Below are 19683 nucleotides of genomic sequence, written 5' to 3' on the forward strand. Positions count from 1 at the left end.
AAGCAACACCACACGGCAACATTCTTTCATCAAGATCTTTAATTGAACATACAATAAAAAAAAAAAAAAAAGAAGACAATTATCCATTAGATCTCATTTGCACAGAGAAAAATAAAATAAAATAAATGTATTCCACAAGATGGAGAGGGGGGGGGGGGGGGTGCTTTCATTGAGTCTGATGGTGTTTGTAATAACACACAGACACTCCAGAGATTTGAATGGTGTAGCTTTTAAGTACAAAAACTCCAGCACTAGCGGCACACTTTAAATAAGCAGAGGCTTGACAAAAACATAACCTCTGGAGCAAACTCACAGAAGAGATGAACTAGAAAATGAAAATAACTTTATCAGGGCTGCAATCAAAACAAAGCAAAAAACAAGACATTTAGAGCTCTAAGCAAACCAAAAAAAAAAATATCCAGAAAGTTAAAGGATCTTCCACAGATTAACTGCTCAAGGTTACAAAAAAAATATGTAGCAACAAAGAATGAAATATTTTTTGATGCTGATCACACTGTTTATGTACAAGAGGTTAAAAGATCAGAAGAGTCCCCCTAGAATGCAAGTTGTTCAAACATGACATACAAACCCTTATTCTTTTGTAAATATGCAGTTCTGCAGTACAAGTTCTTGCATCCCAGATGTACATTCTGGAGTACCGCAAAACACAAAGATCGGCAAATTCCATGAGAAAGAGAGTATTGAGACTGCAGCTCACAGAGGGAAACTGCTCCAATGCTCCGGCCACACGTTACTTTTCTCCCACAACCACACAGCTGACTGTGAAAACAACGGTCTGATGGTTGCTCCAGACATCAATGGACTTATGCTAGTACGTTTTTTGGATCTAAAAATCAAACTATCACTGTCACAACTGAGTGACAACTGAGTGTCTAAAATGATGAAAGTAAAATAAAGACAACTTCATTTTCACTAAGCTATAATCAGTTTTGGACTATAACAGACGGGTGTGACAAACCTACGGTTTACCAGTCAAGTTGAAGTTATCGGAATAGATCTCAAATCAAAAGCTCTAAAGATTTTAAGTCTAGCTTATTTCGAGTTTTATTTTTAGAGGCAGACGATACAGAAATCAAAATAATTACTGTGCTGCATCCTCTGAGGAAACTGAATCTAAAACATGTTTAAGACAAGTGAACACTTGAAGGAGAAAAGTAGACGAGCCAGGAAGCATAAGCCAGTATGACAACACTGCTCACTATGTACAGCGTAGGGATCAAGCTCGACAATGAGAGAAACGCTCCCGTTTTTAATCACTAATCCTGAGAAGCTGATCGAGACCTTGAGCGAGACTTTGAGCGGGAGGCGGAGCGTTTCTCCCTGGACTTGGATCGGCGGTCATCCTTGAGAGGCGAAGGGGAGCGGGAGGGAGACTTAGCGACGGGCTCCTCCTTCCCGTTCGCCATCGGGGACCCTGAATGACTGGGGGACTTGTCGCCACAAATCTCCTTGGAACGACTGCGAGAACCCCGCTCCGACTTTACCTTTGAGCGACTCTTTGAACGGGACTTTGATTTCCGGCCAGCTGAAGGAGACTGGGATTTGGGGGAGCGTGAACGGGACTTAGATTTACGGGACCGAGAACGGGACCGGCGGTTGCGAGATCGTGATTTGCTTCCTCCCGACTTGGAGCGAGACTTCCTTCCAGATCTGGAGCGGGAATGGCGACGTCTCTTGTTGCCAGGGGAACGAGACCTGTAGGGAATACATTTTTTTTTTTTTTTTTTTTTTTTTTTTTTAAGAGGCAAATGCTTTACATGACTGTGCCATTTAACGATATTCATTCATTTCTGGCACAACACCCAATACATAACCTCTATTTCCTACTTATCTATGTCTAAACTTCAAGTCTAACTCTAATCTGTACTTGAATCTTATTTTGTTAGATTTGACCCATTCTCACCTGGAGCGACTCCTGGAGCTTCTGCGGCTCCTGCTGCGGGAGCGGCGGCGACTACGAGACCTAATGTCGGATAGATATCAGTGTTACAAGTTTGTTAGCAACAGTTTAGCGTGCATCTTCGACAAAAAGTCAGAAGCATTAAAGAGCTTCAGCGGTGTTCCCACCTGGAGCGGCTGCCGGAGTAAGACCTTCGTTTGCGAGACCGGTCCTCCACGAGACGAATCTTCCGTCCGTTGATGTCTGTACCGTCCAGCTTGTCAATGGCCCTCTTCAAGTCCGACTGGGACCGGAACTCGATCACACCCTCATTTGTGCGTTCCTTGTGGGCGTCTGCATACGTCACCTCTCCTACCTGACGCATCAAGTCCTGTGGAACACGCACACAAAGAGTTAACCACCAAATACGCATACAATCTCATTCTGTCTGAGCGGTTGCGGTGTAAAACATCTCACCATGGTAAAACAATAGCTGGTGTTCGAACATGTACCTTGAGGTCTTGCCAACTGCAGCGGCTGGACAAGTTCTCCACGATGAGGCGGTACTCGGTACGGACTGGAGGTCCGTACTTATCCCTGCCAGTGTGGTTCCGGCTGCTGAAACCGCTACCTTTAAAAACAACAGCACATGATATAAAGTTAGAAACGGTCGAGACACAATGAACTACTGGCCTGGGTTATCAAATTAACACAAGGCAGTGACCTGCTAGATTAACATCCATGGGCATATTAATTTGAACTTAATAATGACATGGGGTCCCTTTGATCCCATTTTCAAAACACAAAGCTTCAGATAAATGATCTAGTGGCCACTTTGTATCATTTGTATTGTTCAGCATTTTGATGTCGTTCTCTGCTGCAAAGAACACCACTGCATCCGTTTCCGGCAATAAAAAAACCTGCCTTACTCCGGTACATCACACTGTGATGGTTTAGCTGCGTAAACAAATGAACAGTGATGTTCTTTCAAGACCTCCGAACCCTGTAACGCAAACAAAAAGGAGGTATCCACATAAGTTGCGGTCAAGGACACTGTTCGATCAAATTTAAACGCATACGCCAATCTTTCGGCATTCGACCGGATGTCGGTCCGAAATTTGGTTTTCCCGTTCTCTCACTTACAACATTTCTGGTGTTTGTAAGTTCGTTACTTGAGCCGCTCCACTTATGTTTGTTGTCAACATAAAAACCAATGGCAATCCTCACCATCACCCCTGGTCTATTGGCAAAAGGCTGATGTCATCATGGCTTCCGGTTAGGTCAGCCAAGGATCAAGGGGGGGGCAAAGGTCTCACACACACATTGTAAGGTGAAAGCCAAGGCCAAACGGGACAGGCAGTCATCTTAGCCAGTCATCTTTAGCCTCAATGGACTCTCAGCCTCAGCCCGCAACTGGACTCTTTCAAATTGAAACATCAAGGACTTTTGTTAATATGGAATATAAAAAATATATACCAAAGTTAAAAAAAAATACACATTTCACATGAAAATGTTCTAGTTCTAATGATGACGCTAAAGTTTATGCTAGGTTTGTCGTGATCATTTGCAATTAGCTTCCTTCTGTGGTGCAAACAACACATTTGAATGTCTAGGCCTTAAAAAAAATGGCTCGCCAGACTAGCAATTATCATCTAAGAGAACCATGAAATCGGTGTTAGGAAAGCAAGCCGTCTTGGCTAATGCCAACTTCTAAAGCCTAAAGAGTTCTGCTATTTGAGGTTTCTGACTTGCATATTATTGTTCCGCCCCGATAATGAACTACAGACCAATCAAGGGTGGCCCATGATCACTAGGGAGGAGCAAAAACCAGCAGGTCACCAACCCTCAACGGTAGGAAATGAGATTTGTTCAGCAGGATGAGGCCGAACATGCCAAAAAGAAAAAAGTTTAACTGTGTGAGCAAGAAGAATATAGATCAGGAACTTCTCCATGTGGGCATACGGTTACATAAATAAAATAAACATGATATAGAGTATAGTACTGCTACAGATGTTACAGCGGCGCTCAAAATTAGCATGCAATCTGAGCCATAGTAAACATGTTGTCACTTGACACTATCGTGGGATGGTTGGGATTATAAACCGTGGAAGTGAACCTGAAATAATCAAAGTGTAAACCTATTCCGCAAGTCTCAGTTGGCGCAAAACAACATAACGGGTTATCTGTGCAGTCCACACAGACACCTCAACCCCAGGGAGAAGGGGGTTAGAGAGGGTATCTTGTAATAGACTGCACTTACTGCGCCCACCACCCCGGTAACCCCCACCGTGGCCATCTCGATCTCTCCGCGGCCCCCGGGCATGTTCCACGATCACGCGCTCCCCGCACAGCTCCTTCCCGTTCAGCTCGTACACTGCGTCGTCGGCGTCCCGGTTGTCCTCGAACTCCACGAATCCATAGCTGGAATAGAAAGACAGTTTTAATATAAATTTTAAAAAAAAGTTATAACAGCGGCTGAAGTCGTGTGTCTTTCCACACGCCATGTGTTCATGTACATCAAACAAGCTAGCTAGCTGTAGCCATCTGGGCCCGCTAGCACTGCGATGAAACCAACACAAAGACGCCATGTTGGCCATGCTACATTGGTCACACGAGCGGGACTCCGTGTAGAGGAATGGAACAAAAGAACCGCGAAACAAACTCTGGGGTTTAAGTTTACAAGCCGACTGGCCTGCAGAGTAAGACATATAGCTATTTGGTTAAAATCGTATCGTGTTTCTGTACCAGCACTGACGTCGTTCACATGAAAGGTTACGTTAATGCTAGCTAGGCGATATTATTCAACCCGCGGTTGCATTTCTATCAAACACTCACCCGTTCTTCAAATCGACTTCCATGAGCTTTCCATATCCGCTGAATAACCGCTGAATGTCTTTTTCGCGGACATTGTGGCTCAGCCGTCCAATATAAATACGAGGCATGACTTCTCGACTGTTCTTCTGCGGGGCCCGTTACCAAGCTGAACGAGAGAGCCGTTACTGCTTCTTCTTCTTCTTGGTCGTGTTCTGTTTCTTCTTCTTTAGTGTTTATTTGAAGCTGGCAACCCACTTTAGAGGCGCATTACCGCCACCAGCTGGACTGTGGTGTGCAACAAGACAAGCAAGAGGAGAAGGCGGGAATGGTTGCTGTTCACCAACAGACTTGACAATTAAAAGTAATAGTGTTTTGTCTTCTTTATTGGCTGAAGAGGGCGATTTCTCTTGATATTATTTCCTACAATGAAGTAGTAAATGTTCAACTGTTTCTGGTTGGCTGCAGAGTGCGTGTTTTCCAGTTGGGCGCTTGCCTATTTGATATAATCTATGCTTGAGACCTGTATGATTTATTTCAGTGATAATCATATATTATATAAAGATATATTCAGTCAATGGTGCTGATGTTTTCTTCCCTTATTTTCCAGCCAACCGTCACCCACCAACATGTGTAAATATTATAAATGTCCTCCAGTTTCATTATCATCCCAATCCTGCTTGTGTATATGCCCGATTCATACATATGAAAGTCCTTGCTTCGGCAACACTTAATGGAATTTGTAGGATCTACATGTTTAATTCTGAGTGATAGTGTGACTAAAATATCCACCTGCTCATTTCCCTCCACACCAACATGAGCAGTAACCCAAAAGGATGTCCATCCTGTACACTATAAGGAATAATTTGATCATTTATGTTCTAAATGGTGATCTGCCAGATATCATGAATGTTCGTGCAAGAAGGTTTCAGGTGCCATATCGGTTTTATTTATTTCCTTCTATTATCCATTTTATCACATACTGTCAGAAGGGATATAATTAGTAATAAAATGTTGGCTGCATATAATCATTGGGATTGATGTGTGGTTTAAGTGGACCTGAGAAACTACTTGTCTTAGTATTTGCCTGGTTAAATACATGAATCTCAGTGCTTTGCATGTAAGAGCTGATCCAACAAAGTCAAGAACAATCTAAGGCCTTTACACAATATATAAGCATTTAGAACAGACTTAAAATTAATATTTGGTTAAAAATAATGAGACAGCTATAAATACATTGCTTGCAAGTAACAGCTTTTGGCCGTTCTAAGTAAAAGCAGCAACATGGCAACCATGTCGAGCAAGGAGCAAACCTGCTGGGTGATCAACCCAGCAAACTGTCTCTGGTCCCAATGGTTACATTTTTACAGCAACTGATTGAATATTGAACTAGTTAAGAGGCACACTGTACAAAACAAAATGTGTAAACACAGAAAGAGAGCAGAAATGGAGAGAGAGTAGAATATTTTATTTTTGTAAAAACCAGGTTTTAAAATGATTCCAGCCCGTCATACTCATCCACATCCTTCTCAAACATCAACAGAACCAATATCATGTAGTAACCAGCATCAGTGGACTAAACATCCTCACATCCTGGCTAGCTTGTGGTGTAAACTTGTTGAAATTATACTTGAAAATAAAGAGGATAGAGGCGTCTGCTCAGAAGCTGTTTTTAGGGGGAAGCATTTGGGCGTTCATGTTCAGGGAAAGCTGCTCTTCTTGACGAAAGTCATTTTAATAATTTCCACATCAGATCTCAAATGGTTGATAATGTGTGTTCATCTTAACTTCAAAAGTCAAAAAGGAAGCAATAATGAAGTACAAAATTGCTCATCAATGCCACTTACAAACACACCATCATTTGGATCTCTCAAAGTCTCCAGTGAGAAGTTGCTCTCCCCTTTATCAACCCCTAGTTCTCTGACTTGTGTGTTCATCTCCTGCTAACAGATGATCAAAATGAGCTCTGCGTTGGGGCGGTCACAGACCAGTAGCAGTGACAAACCTTCCTCCGTGTAGTGATTTTGATTTCTATCCTTGAAAGGCTACAGCAGAAAATTCTGGACTGGCAGTTGTGTAGTTTCGGGCCAGAACAGAAACAGGAACGCAATCTGGAATCCAAGAAAAGCGGAGTGACCATATGAGCCGCATGGCTACAATTACCAGAGCAACTACGCTCTGTCATTGTAGATCAACTTAGCTTAACTGTAATTTGCATGGAGACATCTGTTCCTCATCCAAAGAAATATTCATCTCTTGTGCATGTTAAGCGGGAGAGGAAAGAATGAAGAAGCCGTATCAAATCAGGAATCTGGCAGGAATCAAGAATCACAGCAAATCGAAACAAAAACAACCTTAGGTGGTGGAGGGTTCGTCAGCCAGACAACAAATGCATCCAATGGTGTGTGTGTGTGGTACGCGTCATCTGCTTACGGTGCCTGAACCCAATCTGTCAGCTTTAGATACTCTCTCTGCCCTGTCAGGCCACGACACAACTTAACAGCCAAACCCTCCCGCAGTTCGATCCAGAGAGTCCTTTTAGCAAATCAGAGGGGCACCCGACCCCCCAGCTTCGGGGAAAGGGGAAGCCGAGAGGAGGAGGAGGAGGGGAGCCCAGTTTCGGTGGTCTTTTAGTTGGCTTTAGCGCGCAGCTGCGCCCTCTTGCCCGTCACAGCCTGGAAGCCGGTCTTGATGCTGGCGACGGAGCAGCGGGAGTGGCACGTTTCACACTGCAGGAAGTAGAGGCGAGTGTCTTTCTGCAGGATGGTCTCCGGGGAGCGGCAGGTGTGACACGTCACGTATTCCTCTGCGGGATTGAGAAGACAGCTGTTAGCATCGCAGCACTCGCAGGAGTTATATGAATGTCCTTTGAGACGTTCTTGGTGGAGAGGTAAAAAACAACAACATTGTTTTCCATTTCAAAACAATTTAAATTTGATATCTTCTTTCATTTATTCTGTTTATATCCATTTCCTTTTTTTGGGGACTTCCATCCTTCATGGAGAACAAAGCATAGGCTACATTCACATTATAAATGGATGTTATGGTAAATGGATTTCTGTTTTCACTCGACAGACTAAAGCTGAACACAGACATTGAGTGCGTTGGTGGAAAAAAGGCGAGAACCAAAGCCTAAATTTGCAGTCTAGTGTATTCACTGTAATGAATTACTTACTGATATATCTTCTCAAGACATTTTCTATCTGTTTCTGTTGAAATCTGCCTTTGATCACAAGCTGGTTATTTCCATCTATGGAACCACTGTGAACAGAAACCCCCCCCCCCCCATAAATTAGACTTTCAGAACAATGCACAGAAATATTTTTGAGGAACTAGAGCCAAAAATTGACATAAAATCCAATTACAGTGTATCCATGAATTGTGATTGCAAATACAAAAATGTACCTTGTTCCCAGCTCAGCCAACAGGAAAGCGAGGAGATGTTTAGGCTGACGATGCAACCTGTGATGAAGTACATAAAAGGTCAGTTTGTAGACATCGCTTTAATAAAATGTTGTATTGGTGCCGACTGGGACGGTTTGAGAGGTGTTCACGTGTCTGTCTGAAGAGCGGGAGGCTCACAGTTTGCAGATGTCTGTGAAGTTGACGAAGGAGGTTTTCTTGGTTCCCACTCGGACCACCTGAGGAGGCTTCATCACAAACTTCCTCTTCTCTCCGGCCACCATATCCGGGTTCTTCTCCCTCATTATGTTGAAGACCCGGTTCAGGAGCTGAAAAAGTTATGCCAGAGAAACATTTTGAATTGTTTGAAATATTATTGACATTTTAGCAATTTGGCATGATTAAAATCGTGCGGAATAAACTATTGGCAGTTGCTGTTTGCAATATACTCATGGATGTACAGACAACATGATGATTCTCATGCCTGTTCTGGAGTTAAAAGTTATTTTCCTGTGATTTCTAAAAAAAGACAGTCTTGTACTTAGTATAGTTTGTTCCAGTTTACAAGAAATAAGGATGTAAGAATTGAGATACCTTCCTCATTCTCAGCTACGTTCTTTGATGATACTTGTTTTTCCGCTTGTGCATACAGAACAAGGAAGTGCGACATTTCATCTGTATCACAGCATTTTCCAAAACGTACATATTCTAATTTCCTTGCACTAAACAAGCTGTCCTTCCTGATGTAAAATGAATTGTATAATAATATATAAATAATATGGCTGCGAGTGCGTTTACAGCGGTCCTACCTCATCATAAGTGTAGTCTCTTTCAGTACCGGCCCAGGTCGGTCCTGTGGAGGAGCTGAAAGAGATCCCGTCTTTGTCCTTCCCCTCATCATCCTCCAAAGCTGGAAAACAAAAATGATGATGAAACACGTGCTTCCCATTAGTTCTCTGCTTCAAGCTCGCAGTGACTTATTCTCACCGTCGTCCATCTCCAGCAACTCTCCCTCATCAAAGTCCACTTTTTTTGACTTCTTCTTCTTGGTGGGAAGCATCAGGTCCAGGTTGTCCTCCTCCACCACCTCTGTTTGCTCTGCCTCAATTTTCAGCTCCTGGTTCGGATCAACGAGAGGTGAGGTTCAGCGAGGAGATGAAAGGAGAGTGAAGAAGTGCTCATGCAGAATGATCAGAAAGAGAGAGGATGGAAGCAAACAGGAATAAGCAGACTACTACTATTGAGGAGAAAGAAGAAGAACTGGCTGTGGTTTCGCAGTGACTGACCTTTAATCCCTCCTCGACATCATTCTCAAATACTTTCTTGGGCTTCTTCTTCTTTTTCTTTTGGTTGAAGAAGTTCAAGTCGCTCAGATCATCGGACGGTTCTAGAGAAGACAAAACAAACTCAATGCAGGCTGGTGGTTCAATACGATGTAACATCCCTCATGAAGGAATATGCACAGACACTAAGTCATCTCTTTTTCCGTTCCAACCTTTCTTCCTGCCTTCATCTTCATCTAGATCCATCTCCTTGTCGTCTCCGGTCTCTGGTTCGGCTTCCTTCGCCTCCACCTCTTTAGCCTCTTCTCCTCCTACTCCCTCTCCTCCTTCCTCATCTAGCATGAAGGGCTTCTTCTTCTTCTTCTTCTTCTTGGTCATGTTGGGGTCAAAAATCATCTGAAGAAGAGGAAAAGAAAAGAGAGGAAATTAAGTTTTACAACTGCGACAAGTTTCCGACTTTTCCCATTGCTCAAGTAGTTGTATCGTTTCCTAGCTTGCACTTCTGTGATTATTGATTCATGTTTTGGGAGGTGTAAAATGTATTTTTTAACATTGTTTTTTTCTTAAAACATTCAAATCAGCTGTATCCATTGGTGTTTTTCTGTGTGAAAATGTGATATACAAAAATACCTGATTATTTTAATGCAATTTGATATTTCCAGGGTGTTTGTCGTCATACAACCCATGGCTTTTTACATTAATAAAAGTTATCCGATAACAATAAATGACAGATAAGTGCTGTCACATATTTTGGGCCCTGATATAAAACAGCGACTAAACGACTGACCAGCCATGATTGAAGTGTGCTATAATAGAAAATAGATGAGATTAAATGAAGACTTAATTGACCAAAAATTAATCTGTTTATGTCATATTTAGCACAAATGATAAAACTATCAGGTTACAGGCTCAAAGAGGACTTTTTCTTAATTTGACTGATAGTTAATCTAATAGACAGTTTGTAAGAGGAAAAACAAGAAACCTGAATGTGTCAACTTGAAATCTGGGAAATTGTGATGTTTCACTATTTTCTGTGATTTAACAGATTATTAATTATGAAAATAATCGAGATGAAGCCACACAGCAGCCACCTGTCAGCCAATCAGACACCAGTCATTTGTGTGACAGCGGCACAAAACTGATATAAAGCGTTATTACAGATGTTGTGATACAGGACTTGATACGCAACATTGGGATACTCTTCCTCGTCTTAAGGGCCATTGTTATCTCATTTAACTGATGCAATTTTGTGAAATACTGCAACGTTAACGGTTGCAGCTGAATGACCGGGCCAGTTTGCCTTCGCACCCAGATGAGCAAACGTTAACGTATTAACGATAATTTAGTAACGGTTAAATCACGATAATCTGTTTTCTTAAAACAACAGATATCTTTAATGGCAGTAAGAACATTTTATTGATTAGAGCCATCAATCCATTATCCAAACCGCTTATCCTGTTGAGGGTCGCGGGGCGCTGGAGCCGATCATATAGAGACAGACATTCACACTCACATTCACACCTACGGGCAATTTCGAGTCTCCAAATAACCTAAGCTGCATGTCTTTGGACTGTGGGAGGAAGCCGGAGAACCCGGAGAGAACCCACGCTGCAACGGGGAGAACGTGCAAACTCCACACAGAAGGACCACCCGGGATCGGGGGTCGAACCCGGCTCCCTCTTGCTGTGAGGTGACAGACTGGAATCTAGCCACTACACCACCGTGCAACCCCGGTGCAGCCCCGGTGCAGCCCCGGTGGTGTAGTGATTAGAGCCAGTAAGATAAAAAATGTATTTCGTGATATTTCATTTTGATAATGTTGGACATCTTAATTCTGACCGTTATACCAGTCTCGACTCTCTCTGAGCCGTTAACTCTGGAGCCGGTGTCGGCCGCTTTTTGTTCCTGCTGGAGAACATCGTCCATTAGCACCGCAGCTTCGATGCCGGCCAGCTAACGCTAGCTAGCTAGCTCACGTCAATCCTTCAATTTGAGTATCCAGCAGATGTGACAGGGCGGATGGATGAAACACGGTGAGGATTAATAATATGCGACATGTGACAGATCGTGATACGGTGGTGTAACGTTGCTGGGGGTTTTCTTGACGTTTTGTCTGGTCGGGCTAGCTCGGCTGCAGCCATGTGAGAGCTGCTGCGGATCGGAAGGAGTGCCGAGGCCCAAAGTCATGCTCAACACCGATGCGAGCTGATAATTCACGTATTTTCACCAAACAAGTCTACGCACTAACACGGAGTGAACAGCGGATGACCCGAGATGACTTACCTCGTCTCCTGACATGTTTGCGGGCTGAAAAGTGACTGGAATCTGGTTAATTTTTGTCCCTCGAACAGTGGCACAATGCTGCGCCGAAAATGTCTTGCATCAGCGTTGGATCTGCAGTGCGCAAGCGTGAACACCCCAAATCCTGACGTCATTACCTTGCGACGTCGCGTTGCATTTGGTTGTTCAAGAGCAGAATTGAAAAAACAAATCTGTTGCTAAATAAGAAGTCTGTATATTTATTTCCCGATATATTAATTGTGGTTGTCCCCTCTACTATGAAAGCACATTGCTTGGCTTCTGTGCTAGCATTAACTGTAAAGCACTTTGTAACTTGGTTTAGAAAAGTACCATATAGATAAAGTCTGTAATCATTATTATTGATATTATGTATGTATTAGCTGTGTATTCATGATGGTGACAATTATTCTGCTTTCCCCATGCAATGTTAAAGTATGACCCTCTAAATATGCATACCATATTAAGCAAACCTGAACAGTCAGAAGTTTAAACCTCTTAGCTTGTAAGTATAAACATAACTGGCAGGAAAACTCGTGAATATAATAGTAAGTTCCTCTCTTTAAGCTAAAATGCCTCTGTTTCCTTTGATAGATATTTTTGGGTTGGGGTCAGCTGGTCGGACATGACCTATGGAACATTGTGATGGATTATGGTGTTCTGACATATAATAAATGACAAAACTACAAGAAAAGAATTGAAAACCTTTAATGATTTTGCAAATAATATTCTCATCTTGATAAATAAAACATAGAAATGCAAACATGCTTGTCCATACATCCTTGTGTTATGTTTTTTTTTCTTATGTAAAAAAAAATGTACATAATGACTTTGAAAAACTAAAGTAATTAACTCTTTAAACTCCAAAATGTTGTAGATTGACTATCATCTAATCTTTTACAAACCACTATCTCCTTCAAGATGCAGTTAATAAGGTGTGACAATAGGTTACTATTATTTTTTCAACATTATACAATTTGAAACAAAAATCTTTTATGAGAAGAACCGAGACAGACAGACAGAGCAGGATGAAAATGTTTAACATCTCTCTTTCTAGCCGTGCCTTGTGATCTGTATTTGGGATTTATCCATTGTTGCATGCTTCACTCAACACAACCTCTCCGTGATGGCAGAAATACAGGATATAAAAAGAGACACATTTGGGATATTTACACCAAATAACAAGAACCACTGGTGAGAACGCCTTTGAAGGGAGGGAGAAGTCGCTGAAATGGCGACAGGAGGCGGAGGAGGGAAAAGGACAAAAGCACGCAGCCGTAGACAAAAGAAGAGGTTCGCATTCTGGCAAACACACAGCTCATAGCTTCTTCAGCCAGCTCATGCTCAGCTGTTGTCCTATTTCCAACAGCATTAACAAAAAACGAAAGGAGCAAAGGATTGTTATTTTTGTCAAGAAGGGAAAAAAAAAAAAAACAGCCAGTTTAACGCCACAAAACACAGGTAAATATGAGTCAGAAACAGTTCATTGAGGATCTATGAACATGCCCCTGTCCTCCAGTGATGTTAGCAACGCCATGCAGCCTTTAACACTAATCTGACCACAACTCCTTCATCGCACCACAGAGCTCATAAGATTACACCTCACTATGAACTCTGTGGGCGCTGAGATAGCCCTGCCCAGTACGATGACCATTAAGTGCTAGTATTGTGTTAAAATTCAGGGTAAAAACATTAGGTGACTTTGCCAAAGTACAGTGATAGAGCTTCAATATAAAAGCCCCCCGACTGGCTCGTCTGCTGAGCACCCAGGGGTCTCTGTATTTGTGAAGGAGACGGGGAAAAAAAAAAGTCTACAGCATTTTTGCTTGCTAGTGTTACATAACGTCAGCTCTCCTCAGACACACAAAAATATACTCATACACAACATCCTATCAGTCCATTCATTCCCCCTTGCTCCTTCCTCTTCCCTCTGCGATGCAGGTATGATGCGGCCGACGCTGCGTCTACATGGCTTCCAATGCCCAGCGCTGCAGGTCCTCCATGTCGTCCTCGTCCTCTTCTTTCTTGGCTGTGGGGGTGAAAAGATGGAAATAACAGTTGTGAGAGATGTGAATGAATGAATGGGTGCGGTTATGCTTCCAGAACTCATCCTGAACCAGGATCAACCTCCACCTCAAACATCTACTTTAACAGATGAGCCTGAAGCAAACGGTCAACATTTTAGAAAATATGATTATTTGCCTTCTGGTGAGGAGTTAGACGAGAGGATTGACTGATGTCTGCACGAGGGGTGCACGATATACACACACACACACACACACACACACACACACACACACACACACACACACACACACACACACACACACACACACACACACACACACACACACACACACACACACACACACACACACACACACACACACACACACACACACACACACACACACACACACACCTTTATAGCTGTTGGGAGAATTGTTATGAACAAGCTCAAAATGAAAACTAACTGTAGGTAACAGTTGAGTGTAATTAGCTATGCGTCTTAAAATGTGTTGAAGTGTTTTTATATCAACAGCAGGAGGAGGAGAGGATGAATAATGCCACAGGTCTGTCAGCCAGTTTAATGTAAAAGACCTGAAGCCTTTCTAAACGGTTTTAGTTTATAATACATTCATTTATATGTTTTTTATAGGGATGGTGAGAGCACTCTAAACATTGGTGTGTGTATTAGAAAATAAACTAAAAGTATATATCTCCATCTCTACTACAGATGCACTGATACTGATACTGATACTCATATCACATATCGGTCCAATACTGACTCAAATAGCTGGATCGGGTATCAGTGACAATGGGCTGTTCTGGTACCGGATACCATTGTTTTAATAAATAACAATGTGCTTATGTGCTGGACCATTTCTTGGCCTTGAACAATAATTAATAGAGTCTCCACTGGTTACCTGGCAGCTGCACAGAGCCGAGAAATATCACCACACACGTAAAATAGCAAAATCTTTTAACGATTAACCATATTTCCCAAAGCGTTGACAATTCCTTTGACAAAAAAAAAAAAAGATGCTGCCATAGAACTAGAATATTATACATAGAGTAGAATATTGTGTCATATATAGAATAGAATATTTTGTTTCTATGGATGACACAGTCAGGCTCACAGAGTCCTTGTATCAGCTGTTCAAAAGGCTCTCACCAGGTCTGGAAGGTAATGAAGTAGAAGGCACGTTGGGAAGGGGGACGTTCTCTGGTCCGCCGATCTCCAGCAGGTTTTTGTCCAGCTCCTCCTGTTCCAGCTCATCCAGCTCCGCCAACAGCTCATCCTGGCAAAACACAGAGAACAACACTGAAGGTGAGGGTAATCACAAAGTAATTCATGCAAAACCTGTAGTAAATCAAAGCAGCTTAAATAATAGTTTTTCTATTTTTACAAAATCATTCTGGGGGGTATCATCTGGTGCGTCTGTCCACTTGGTGAGTTTAACTTCTAAATACTTCCAGTCAGTCGACTGAGAATTTGCGAGAGAGCGTATTCATTCTTTCTGCCATATTGTCCCCCAATGACTCAATACCATCAATTGTGGTGAAGTTGGTCTATGAATGAGACCTTTCAAAAATAAGGAAGCCTTAATGCCCGAGTCATGACTCAAGAAACACAAAGGGGTCAACAAACGCAACAACGCTGGGCAGCACCAACTTTGTGGTCAACCCTGTGTCATCATCATCATCAGTCCTTATTACCGTGTGTTAAACACAGAGGAAATCCATCTTCTATCTATCTAAATATATTATCTGAAAAGCGCTGCCCAACCTCATCAAACTCCTCTCCAAAGCCGACGGGTTTAGAGATGGCGTCGGAGATTTCCTGGGCCAGCTCCTGCTGCTCTGTGATGTCCTGCATTAGGTCGTCCACCTTGTCAATGTCCCTGAAACAACAAGCAGAGGATGAGTCATACGTGAGCTAAACAGAATTACACCTTCTAACCGACACACACTGACCATTTGATACAGTTAGAAGTATGTTTATTGTCATTTTGGCAGGTAAATGTGTATGAATGTTTTTACTATATATTGCTATTGTTTCTGATCCTGTCACTGATAACATAATAACATCCGGTGCTAATGGGTTTGGATGAGCGAGGTATTAATGCATACGACTCAAATCCTCTGTATTTTGTTACGAGCAAAGCATATTCCTCATAATCTTTCTATTGATGGAAAACAGACTGCCTCTCTTTTTCCCATGAACGCAATCAAGAAGCAGCCTTCATAAACAGGCTTCACATCAGTTCACAATCAATACAATTGTAAAGAACTTAAATCAGTGACTGGGTGCTCGCTCTCACATGTTTTCATGGGCAGACTTCATGGCCTTGGCGGCGAAGCCCATGTTCTTGAGCACTTCAGTGTTGGTGTTGGCGTTCTCCAGAGCCTCTCTCTGGAACTCGATGGTCGACAGCGTGCCGTCGATCTGGGTGAGCTGCTTCTCGTACCGCTTCTTTCTTTTCAAAGCCTGCAGGGCCGCTGAGGAGAGAAAGACAGTTTATTGTCCCAAAAATAGATTGATTGCATTCCACTGACATGAAGTAAAACTGTGAATCGGGGGGGGGGGGGGGGGGGGTGGGGATTGTTTTGTCCTTTAACAGCAACGAGAGCCTGAAAACGTGGTGAAACATTTGCATGGCATATCCTGTGAAATGACAGTGATCCAGCACCGAGTGGAATCATTGACATAATGCTTACTCACCAATCTACCGTGTTAGTGACTCTTAGGTCAACAGGGAGGAGTGTTAGATATAGCTTGTGACTGGCACTCGACTGACAAGACGGAAAGTAGAAATGATTCAGCCACAGCTGTCACATGAGCATAACCTCAGATAGAGTGCAGTGAAACTATACGACATGTTCAAGACTAAGACTGGGCTCACTCATTCAATCAACCTTTGATCGATTTGATTAAAGTTGATTAAAGTATTCAAGCGATAACAAAGCTTTTTATTGCTTGATATTATATTATTTATTGCTTTATATTGAATGTAGTGTAACACCAAGAGGTCGGCCACTTCTTTATCAACCCTCAGTGAGTCTTCACTGAACTGATAACTTAAAGTATGAGGAGAGGCAGGGCAATATAGTTTTATATCCCATCATTGCAATAACAAATTACATTTTTTCCCCACTTAAGGCGACATAAATCAATCCATTAGTCCGTCCATCGCTTTTTCTCCTTCTCCAGTTCTTTAATCGAGAGCAGCATATCTCTACTACTACTAGCTGGGTCGGCATGACATTTGTTTTGGATATTCGTGATCCCCGAGGATTTATTCTACATTTTTGGATGACCTCTTGATCTGTATTCTAGCAGTATCGTCAGCCCGGAACGTCTACTTACAATCATAATAAACTCAACAACCAACCCACCACATTCACAAGCGTTCCTCCTGATGATAAACAAAGTTCATGGGTCTTTGTATTTGTATTCTAGCATTATTAGCCTCTATAATAATAATAATAATAATAATAATATGTCAGACAGCTGTAGGACCCGCTGGAGACTTCAGACCAAGGTGCAAACACGCCCACCTCTCTGACAGTGACAGCACGTCCTTTTAACACGAGCACCTCCAATGCTCGACCCTTGTCCGTACACACCGAGCCAACATCTGTACTGATAGTCTATCTGTAGTCCAACAGCTGGAGCTGCACCGCTTGCCACACCTTTTAGATTTTTTTTTAAATGGCCACCGATCAATCAGCCGAAAAAATGATCATCACAGAGATGTGGGGGGGAAGACAAGGCTAGTGTTACCGCAGCGATAGTCAAGCATGAGATGATTACATCTGTAACACAAGCGACGTAACAGTCACTTATCTCGGGTGGCAGCCGTGGCCACGATACCGACGGTAGGTGAGGCTGCCGACACTTCTGACAGATGGGGAAAGTTAGCCAACTTAGCTAGCGTGCTGCCATTTAGCTCCGGGTTGTTGACCCGGGCTATTTTGTGATAAAGCCGAGAAACTGTCAGAAAATACGCCCCGATGTCTCACCTCTTTTGTTTTTCGTGCCATTCTTTTTGGCAATTTGCAGTTCCTGTTCGATCTTTTTCTCTAGAAATTCCTGTTTCTTCGTTAGCATCTCCTCCGTCTCTCGGAGTTTCTGGATAGCCTCCTGTGGGCTCGGTCCCTTTCCTCCTTTTCCTCCTCCTCCTCCGAATATCTTCGCGAACAGCGACATATCTGGAGTGCTACAGTTACAATAAATATAAAAAAATAAATAAAACAAATCTGCGAAACACCCGAGAAAAGCAAGTTTAGCTACCTCGCCGCTAGGCTACACTGACACTTCGCCCTAGCCTGGAAGCTGGAAGGATTGTTGACGTTTTCCTACTTCCTGGATAAGGCCCGATGACGTCATGTTGCCCGATGGAGAGTGGGCGGGGTTTGTTGGGTTTCTGTCTCCATCTGCTGAACAACCGGAGCCCTCACTGTCACCATAGACTGTGTATGACCTTATTGTGTATTTAGTTGTTCTCACGTATTGGAACGTGCTCTCTATTTAATTCTCAGGATTCAGTTTCGTCTCATTCAATGAAGAGCTTCAACTCATTTCTGAGTATTTTTAGGAGAACCTGCAGGTGCACTGCCCTGCTGCTGGGATACCGGTGAACCTGTGGCCACGCCCAAACCAATGACGTCACGACAGGTGTTTTAGATCAGGTGTCAGCAGGCAGCCATATCAAAAGACTCGGTTCTGTACCTGAAACAGGATACTAATCTGCATAGAAGTGTCTTTTTGTATGCATATATTGAAGAGTACTGGATTAATTTCACTACATTGGTAATTTTAGTTTAAAAAACAAAGAAAGAACTTCAGACACTTTTATATGCATGAATGAGATTTTGCAAACTTAAATTTTAGGTTTAGTTAAACCTTAAATTATATTAGGCTATTTACCACATTATCAATACTAACGTAAGCAGAGGCGTTAATTCCTTTAAGACCCTCTCCGTTCAAAAACGTTCCTATACTTCACGTGGATATTTTATCTTCTATGTGCAGAATGATCTATGTGCAGAGTTCTGTACTTGAAGGCCGTCTTCATCAATGTGTCGGACAGGATTTGTGACGTCACAACTAGTTTGAAAGCCAATCGTGGTTCAACATTCAAGATGCACTTGTGTGATGTGGAAGCATCAAGCCTCCAGTGCAAATAAACTGAGAATAGACTTTTCAGTGAAGAAGACATTGTGTCATTTAAACATTTAAACGTATGAAATGAAGTGTTTGCATATTCACAAATACTTGATTTTTCAATCAGGTAGGAGTAAATGTAGGCTACTCCCACTTTGTAATGGAGGCCATCTTTAAAGAGTTTGTAGTCTCAAGGCCCCTGATTATGAGCCCCAGAAGACATTATACAACTGTTTTCACGTGAAAACTGAACTGATCTCTAAAATCAGTGGAGTTTATGCCATTAAGTTTAAAATTGTTTTAAAATTGTCTTCCATTTCAGTATTGAATAATCCCCTAATAAGGGCATTGGGTTGGTGGTTCTGCATCCAGGATGTTTTTGCTCTTTCACTATCAAACTACTTTTGCAGCTTCACACACTCTCACTCTCACTCTCTCTCTCTCTCTCTCTCTCTCACACACTACAATCTAAAAGAGGAAACTTTTCACAGAAGCAGACAGTTGGGGGGTTTATGCATTTTAATTAATTATGATGCTACATCATCCATGGTGGTTGTTTAATTATTTCCTTCCTTTACTACAGTATGTTAATAACTTTGCCAGTTATCGTAAGTATTTTTTATGTACATACAAAAGAGTATCCAATTACCGTGTGATTACATCATTGTGTGACTATCTTTGCATGTGTGGTCTGAAGCACTGATGCCTTGTTTCTCTCTTTAATGTAGTGTGTATTCACAGGTCGGCCGTCCTCCCAGCCGCCCACATTCCCACTTCTCTGCTCCCCGAGCTCCCTCAGGCAACGAAAAATACAAATA

The 19683-nt window shown here is 42.4% G+C and overlaps 3 protein-coding genes across 5 annotated transcripts; all 3 read right to left on the bottom strand.

The window, feature by feature from the left end:
* Window positions 1–161: 161 nt before the first annotated feature.
* Window positions 162–4939, bottom strand: LOC142952027 (serine/arginine-rich splicing factor 6-like). 2 transcript variants are annotated; one of them, XM_076094010.1, is made up of 6 exons: window positions 4736–4939; window positions 4161–4321; window positions 2413–2531; window positions 2089–2291; window positions 1925–1984; window positions 162–1716 (listed from the first exon to the last, which is right to left on the bottom strand). In XM_076094010.1, the coding sequence occupies exons 1-6, from the start codon at window positions 4840–4842 to the stop codon at window positions 1278–1280; spliced, it is 1089 nt and encodes a 362-aa protein (XP_075950125.1). In that variant the 5' UTR covers window positions 4843–4939; the 3' UTR covers window positions 162–1277. The 2 variants fall into 2 exon arrangements, with proteins under 2 accessions (XP_075950125.1, XP_075950133.1); XM_076094018.1 differs by having other exon boundaries at window positions 4188–4321; window positions 4736–4938.
* A 1219-nt stretch (window positions 4940–6158) lies between these two features.
* eif2s2 (eukaryotic translation initiation factor 2, subunit 2 beta) lies at window positions 6159–11837 on the bottom strand. Its single transcript, XM_076094079.1, has 9 exons — window positions 11680–11837; window positions 9609–9792; window positions 9400–9500; window positions 9101–9230; window positions 8923–9023; window positions 8294–8442; window positions 8117–8173; window positions 7887–7972; window positions 6159–7517 (listed from the first exon to the last, which is right to left on the bottom strand). The coding sequence occupies exons 1-9, from the start codon at window positions 11692–11694 to the stop codon at window positions 7342–7344; spliced, it is 999 nt and encodes a 332-aa protein (XP_075950194.1). The 5' UTR covers window positions 11695–11837; the 3' UTR covers window positions 6159–7341.
* A 549-nt stretch (window positions 11838–12386) lies between these two features.
* Window positions 12387–18068, bottom strand: LOC142952097 (charged multivesicular body protein 4b-like). Of its 2 annotated transcripts, XM_076094120.1 has the most exons (6): window positions 17993–18062; window positions 17722–17918; window positions 16020–16197; window positions 15485–15599; window positions 14870–14996; window positions 12387–13723 (listed from the first exon to the last, which is right to left on the bottom strand). In XM_076094120.1, the coding sequence occupies exons 2-6, from the start codon at window positions 17906–17908 to the stop codon at window positions 13659–13661; spliced, it is 672 nt and encodes a 223-aa protein (XP_075950235.1). In that variant the 5' UTR covers window positions 17909–17918; window positions 17993–18062; the 3' UTR covers window positions 12387–13658. The 2 variants fall into 2 exon arrangements, with proteins under 2 accessions (XP_075950235.1, XP_075950226.1); XM_076094111.1 differs by having other exon boundaries at window positions 17722–18068.
* Between the last annotated feature and the right edge of the window lie 1615 nt (window positions 18069–19683).

Source organism: Anarhichas minor, unplaced genomic scaffold (genome assembly GCF_050575085.1).
Source record: "Anarhichas minor isolate MPS153535 unplaced genomic scaffold, ASM5057508v1 ptg000003l, whole genome shotgun sequence".
Classification (NCBI taxonomy): Eukaryota; Metazoa; Chordata; class Actinopteri; order Perciformes; family Anarhichadidae; genus Anarhichas; species Anarhichas minor.